The 6,704-nt window shown below is 38.1% G+C and overlaps 2 protein-coding genes across 3 annotated transcripts in view; both read right to left on the reverse strand.

Moving 5' to 3' along the window:
• Positions 1–612, reverse strand: part of LOC145737064 (uncharacterized) — a 181,211-nt gene extending 180,599 nt beyond the window's left edge. For both annotated transcript variants that reach the window (XR_014180208.1, XM_081991658.1), the window contains exon 1: positions 316–612. Coding sequence is in view for 1 of the 2 variants with exons in the window: in XM_081991658.1 (XP_081847784.1) it covers positions 316–468 (153 nt within the window). In the remaining variant the exon portion in view is untranslated. The remainder of the gene's footprint in view (positions 1–315) is intronic.
• A 4,613-nt stretch (positions 613–5,225) lies between these two features.
• LOC145737176 (uncharacterized) lies at positions 5,226–6,698 on the reverse strand. The gene is made up of 5 exons (XM_081991757.1): positions 6,334–6,698; positions 6,130–6,278; positions 5,806–5,966; positions 5,622–5,752; positions 5,226–5,573 (listed from the first exon to the last, which is right to left on the reverse strand). Exons 1-5 carry the CDS (start codon positions 6,579–6,581, stop codon positions 5,240–5,242), a joined length of 1,023 nt encoding a protein of 340 aa, XP_081847883.1. The 5' UTR covers positions 6,582–6,698; the 3' UTR covers positions 5,226–5,239.
• Positions 6,699–6,704: the final 6 nt, after the last annotated feature.

Here is a 6,704-nt window from a genome sequence, read left to right on the forward strand (position 1 = left end):
AGGGCAAAATGTTCCTCTTAAGTTTTGGTAGAGAATAGCATTTTCGACACCTTTTGTTTAGTAAGTTTCTCTGAATTCCGTCAAGGAAAGGAAATAGAGATGGATGATTTGGTTTGTTCAGACAATCACAAGTTTTGTCTCAGTTTTTTGAGAATGACTCCCTTCTGAGGCGCTTAAGGGCAAAATGTCCCTCTTGAGTTTTGATAGAAAAAAGCATTTTCTACAACTTTTGTTTAGCAAGTTTTTCTGATTTCCATCAAGAAAACCAAATAGAAAAGGTTGAATTTGTATGTTCGAGATTAATTCGAGACTGACCTGCATTTGTAGCAGAAAGCTGTCCAGATAGTTTTGTGAATTCCCCGAGTCCTGCGCTGTATAGTTCCAAATGTCACAAGCACTAACCGGTACTAAATGCTCGGATTTGTCACTATTATTGGTCACTACGACACAGCACGCCCCTGAATCCATAGTCACCCCCAAAATGTTCAAAATAAATCAACAACGCAAGGAGAGGAATGAGGGATTTTCGGGGACGTTTCGAATTTATTTACTGCATCATCAGGGACGGGTCACGTGCCGCTTGTATTTCCTGCTGAAATTCGGACGCGGTTTGTTTGGCAAGTAATTGAACGAGACTGAGAACGCACCTCGGTTTTCCGTACTATCATTGCGGCCCACGATGATTTATCAGTCAGTTTAGTTTTCACGCTGGTTTAGAACACCTTACAGCAGTCCAAAATGACAGTTTTTCGCAAAAAAAAAATCATTACGGCTCATAATTGCTTAAAACACACACGCCACTGTTATGCACTTTCCCGTAATAAACGCATAATAATGTTAAGCAAAATTAGACTTTATGTACAAAAAAAAAATTACTTGTGGATTTTAATTTTTTTTTATATTTTACCCTTACAACCCTTAAATCAACCCACTGTATTTCCCATTCATGTACTATGTTTCAAAAGGGCGGCTGCGCTTGTCCACAAAAGGGGGGGATGAAACCGCCACCGGCCATTTTGACCGCAAAGTGGGGGGCGTTTTGAATCACGTTTACACCATCCCCTTCCCATCCAATTAATTTAGTCTTAAAACAATTTTAATTGGCCTCAATATCTTACTAACAAACGGTTTTATTATTAATTTCATACACGTTACGCAACGATTTAATTAATGGGGCGCAAATACGCCGGTGTAAACCGTGTCCGTTATAAATTAGGTTTGTATTACTCTAGTCGATGCAGAAAAGGGCGCATTAATCATTTTGTAATTTGCGACATCGTTCTGTGTTTGTTACCGGGAATTCCTACAGTAATTACTATTTAAAAACCCAATCCTGTATTTTTGCAAAAAAAATTTTGTTAATACGGTCCTGCATTGTGTTGGTATTACCAAATACCCTAATTTTGACTAATTTGGAATCAAGGAATTCAAAAAAAAGGTTAATTTTGCAATATCTCTCAAACTGACTGAGTTAGCGTTATAGTATCTCGGTTATTAGTGGACTTATTACAAAACTGACTTTACCAAACGATTCCCCAGCCCCAAATTAGCCAAAAACTACTTTAGGAGCATTTGGAAGGTTTTTGGAAAGTTTAAAGGGACTACTGAAGGTTCTGGAATGATTTAGAGGCATTTGGAAATTCTTAGTGGGTTCTAGAGTTTTTTGGAAGCTTCTAGACTAGTTGAAGAGCATTTGGAATTTTTTAGACTGTTCTAAAAGCTTTTGGAAGGCTTTCGAAGCATTTTGGAGTTTCTGAAGTATTTTGAAAATTTTTTAGACTACTTTAGGAGTATTTGGAAGGTTTCTGGGGAGTTTAAAAAGCTTCCAAGGCTTGGGAATGCTTGAGAAGCATTTGGAAATATTTAGACGGTTTTTGGAAGCTTCTAGACGGTTTTGATTTCTTTTGGGAGCTTCCAAACTAGTTGAAGAGCATTTGGAAATTTTTAAACTGTTCTAAAAGCTTTTGGAAGACTTTTGAAGCATTTTGGAGTTTCTGTAGCATTTTGAAATATTTTTAGACTACTTTAGGAGTATTTGGAAGGTTTCTGGAGAGTTTAAAAAGCTTTAAAGGTTTTGGATAGTTTAAAGAGCATATTGAAGATTCTGGAATGCTTGAGAGGCATTTGGAAATACTTAGACGGTTTTTGGGAGCTTCTAGACTCGTTGATGAGCATTTGGAATCCTTTAGACTGTTCTAAAAGCTTTTGAAAGACTTTCGAAGCATTTTGGAGTTTCTGTAGTATTTTGAAATCTTTTTAGACTACTTTAGGAGTATTTGGAAGGTTTCTGGAGAGTTTAAAAAGCTTTAAAAGTTTTAGACAGTTTAAAGAGCATATTAAAGGTTCTGGAATGCTTGAGAGGCATTTGGAAATACTTAGACGGTTTTTGGAAGCTTCTAGACTGTTTCGATATCTTTTGGGAGCTTCTAGCCTAGTTTCAGAGCATTTGGAATCTTTTAGACTGTTCTAAAAGCTTTTGGAAGGCTTTCGACTGCTTTGGAAGCATATTGGAGTTTCTGTAGTATTTTGAAATCTTTTTAGACTACTTTAGGAGTATTTGGAAGGTTTCTGGAGAGTTTCAAAAGCTTTAAAGGTTTTGGACAGTTTAAAGAGCATATTTAAGATTCTGGAATGCTTGAGAGGCATTTGGAAATACTTAGACGGTTTTTGGAAGCTTCTAGACTAGTTTCAGAGCATTTGGAATCTTTTAGACTGTTCTAAAAGCTTTTGGAAGGCTTTCGACTGCTTTGTAAGCATTTTGGAGTTTCTGAAGTCTTTTGAATTTTTTTTAGACTACTTTAGAAGCATTTGGAAGGTTTCTGGGGAGTTTAAAAAGCTTCCAAGGCTTTGGAATGCTTGAGAGGCATTTGGAAATACTTAGATCGTTTTTGGAAGCTTCTAGACTGTTTTGATATCTTTTGGGATCTTCTAGACTAATTGAAGAGCATTTGGAATCTTTTAGACTGTTCTAAAATCTTTTGGAAGGCTTTAGACTGCTTTGGAAGCATATTGGAGTTTCTGTAGTAATTTGAAATCTTTTTAGACTACTTTAGGAGTATTTGGAAGGTTTCTGGAAAGTTTAAAAAGCTTTAAAGGTTTTGGACAGTTTAAAGAGCATATTTAAGATTCTGGAATGCTTGAGAGGCATTTGGAAATACTTAGACGGTTTTTGGAAGCTTCTAGCCTAGTTTCAGAGCATTTGGAATCTTTTAGACTGTTCTAAAAGCTTTTGGAAGGCTTTCGACTGCTTTGTAAGCATTTTGGAGTTTCTGAAGTCTTTTGAATTTTTTTTTAGACTACTTTAGAATCATTTGGAAGGTTTATGGAGAGATTTAAAAGCTTCGATAGTTTTGGAATGCTTGAGAGGCATTTGGAAATAATTAGACGGTTTTTGGAAGCTTCTAGACTGTTTCGATATCTTTTGGGAGCTTCTAGCCTAGTTTCAGAGCATTTGGAATCTTTTAGACTGTTCTAAAAGCTTTTGGAAGGCTTTCGACTGCTTTGTAAGCATTTTGGAGTTTCTGAAGTCTTTTGAATTTTTTTTTAGACTACTTTAGAATCATTTGGTAGGTTTATGGAGAGATTTAAAAGGTTCGATAGTTTTGGAATGCTTGAGAGGCATTTGGAAATAATTAGACGGTTTTTGGAAGCTTCTAGACTGTTTCGATATCTTTTGGGAGCTTCTAGCCTAGTTTCAGAGCATTTGGAATCTTTTAGACTGTTCTAAAAGCTTTTGGAAGGCTTTCGACTGCTTTGGAAGCATATTGGAGTTTCTGTAGTATTTTGAAATCTTTTTAGACTACTTTAGGAGTATTTGGAAGGTTTCTGGAGAGTTTAAAAAGCTTTAAAGGTTTTGGACAGTTTAAAGAGCATATTTAAGATTCTGGAATGCTTGAGAGGCATTTGGAAATACTTAGACGGTTTTTGGAAGCTTCTAGACTAGTTTCAGAGCATTTGGAATCTTTTAGACTGTTCTAAAAGCTTTTGGAAGGCTTTCGACTGCTTTGTAAGCATTTTGGAGTTTCTGAAGTCTTTTGAATTTTTTTTTAGACTACTTTAGAATCATTTGGTAGGTTTATGGAGAGATTTAAAAGGTTCGATAGTTTTGGAATGCTTGAGAGGCATTTGGAAATAATTAGACGGTTTTTGGAAGCTTCTATACTGTTTTGATATCTTTTGGGAGCTTCTAGACTAGTTGATGAGCATTTGGAATCCTTTAGATTGTTCTAAAAGGTTTTGGAAGGCTTTCGACTGCTTTAGAAGCATTTTTGAGGTAATTATGTAGTATTTTGAAATCTTTAGGATTATTTAATCTCTCTCTCTCTATCTTTAGGACATTTGGAAAGTTTCTGGAGAGTTTAAAAAGCATTGAAGGTTTTGGACTGCTTTTAAAGCATTTGAAAACTTATGGAGTGTTCTGGAAGCGTTTACACTGCTTTAGAAGCATACGGAAGCTTCGAGACTGTCTTGAAATCTTTTGGAAGCTTCTAGACTGTTTTGGATGGCTAGTAGGTAATTAAAGCTAACCACTTAAAACGACTGAAGTGCCATCTATACGTCACTGGTGGTAGTAACGAATCCAGGTTAAACGCACCCCATTTTCGACTAATTTGGGGTCAAGGAATCCAACAAAGTGATTATTTTTGCAATATCTCCCAAACTGGCCGAGTTCGATTTTTTTTTAAATGGAAATTTGGTTCTTTCTAACGTTTTCGGGACGCGTCCACCCTTTCCATGTATACCGGTCGTCACAAAAGTAACAATCGTACCCGTAAAACTGTAATACCGGACACGGAGTGATAAGCCTCGAATAAATATTTGTAACGGATACGCGAGCGTGTTCTTTGTTAATGATGAAACAATATTGACTTTTCAAGTTTTAATTTTTTTCGAAAACGTTTAAAATCACGGGAAACGATTGTAGCTTTTATGTGTTTATTTGTGAACGGTTCTAGATAAGGGCAAAAGCCGACACGATTCGTCATAGATCAAAAGCAAAAGATTTAGTTGGTATAGATTCTGAAGCAAAGGTGAGTTTTATTAAACATGTCATAATTTGACAGCCCCTAACTTGGTCCCTATGACAGCTAGAAGGCTCGTTCAAACGTCAAAATGTAGCTTATACTTTTGGCTTTCTTTTAGCTAAATACAATTTTCTTCCAAAATTTAAAAATAACCGAGATATTTGATGGAAAAGAGAGCAGTGTGATATATAATAGACTATGAATAAAACAACTATTTATTCTTGACTTAAATTTGACTTGTACCTCATCTGATAATGTTGAATTTGTTTCAAGAGTTTCGTCAAATGAAAGGCAGCCTCAGGGTTTTTGTACTCCTTGAACTTGCCCTTGGTCTCCTGCAACTCCTTCGACACCAAACTGGACTGGCTGCGTTTCTCCTTCAGCTGTTTGATCTGCTGCTTCAACGCCAACACCTCCTTGTACAGCGTCATCACCATGGTGATCTCCTCCTCCTTTTTGGTCAGTTCCACCTCCAGCTTCTCCAGTTCTTTGATCGTTGTCTGGTTTGTGTTGTCCTCTTGGCTCTTCTGCGACAAGTCCTCGTATCTCCTGGAAATGTTGAGGTGTACACAACGTTAAGGAGAGTGAGGTTAGTACCGATTGAGGGCGTCAAAGTCGTCGTGGAGGCTTGCCAGGACTTCTTTGAGGGACTTCTCTCTCCCCTTCAACGTTTCCCCTTTCCGGATTTGGTGAGTGTACTTTTTGAGGTGTTGTTTCTTTTCACTGATCTGGAAATTCATTTCCTGAGACTGCAATCCAGAACAAGGTTCAGCTCAGTTACCTGAGAGTTCAGACTGTTTTCGGTGATCGTTCTGATGTTTCTCTGATACCGATTGGCGATTTGTTGGAAGCCAACGCAGGTGCATTTCTCAGAAGGATGATTCTGATCTTCCTGCCAACTGGGGAGATTTCTGGTTTTTACCTCCATATCTCCTGAAGGTCCTGCAAATTAGTCTTACTCTTATTACGTTGTTTTGTGCTAAAATATGCACTTTGCTGTGCATTGGAACCCTCCTGGAGCAAAATAAAAAAATTGCCAAAATTGCACTTTTTGCAAAAATCGCATGTTTTCAATTTGGTCAAACAGGTGACTGTACAAACTAACCTGTAATGATCATGGTCTGGATTTCGGGCGAATCACCGGCTTCCTCATCCCCCTCCTCAATCGTTTCGGTTGCAACGATTTTGGCCTGTTCTTGGAGTTGTTGCATATTGAGAAAAGTCCTGCTCAAAGGACACCTGGACGCGGTTTGCCTGCAATTTTGCGGGGTTTTAGAGGTTGTTTTAAAAGTTTTGGGGTTATGCGAACGATATCCTGGAGTTGATGGTCGAAACTAGGGCCGAGAATGGTTTGTTGTGGAACTTCTCGGCTGCCAAACCGATGTTGTGGGCCAAAGTGGGCGATATCCCATTAATTGGTTGTCGATTCTTGATAATGTTCATCACCTGTTGAATGTTGATGCCGATATTGTGGCTTTGAGTGGTCGAAATGGCCGCGCAGAATGGGATTGTCTTGAGGTTCAACGTTCCCAAATAGCTCTTCGCCACCTGCTTCATTCTAGAGGCCACTGTGGGGAGTTCATAGTTTTTGCTGTAGACACAACTTAGAGTCGTCCTGGGGGCATCAGGGGGGTCACCAATCACATAAGTGAACTCGCTTCTTTGATCTTTGACGCTCAG

The sequence above is a fragment of the Ips typographus genome, linkage group LG13, assembly GCF_016097725.1.
Source record: "Ips typographus isolate SLU linkage group LG13, UJ_Ityp_2.0, whole genome shotgun sequence".
Taxonomy (NCBI): Eukaryota; Metazoa; Arthropoda; class Insecta; order Coleoptera; family Curculionidae; genus Ips; species Ips typographus.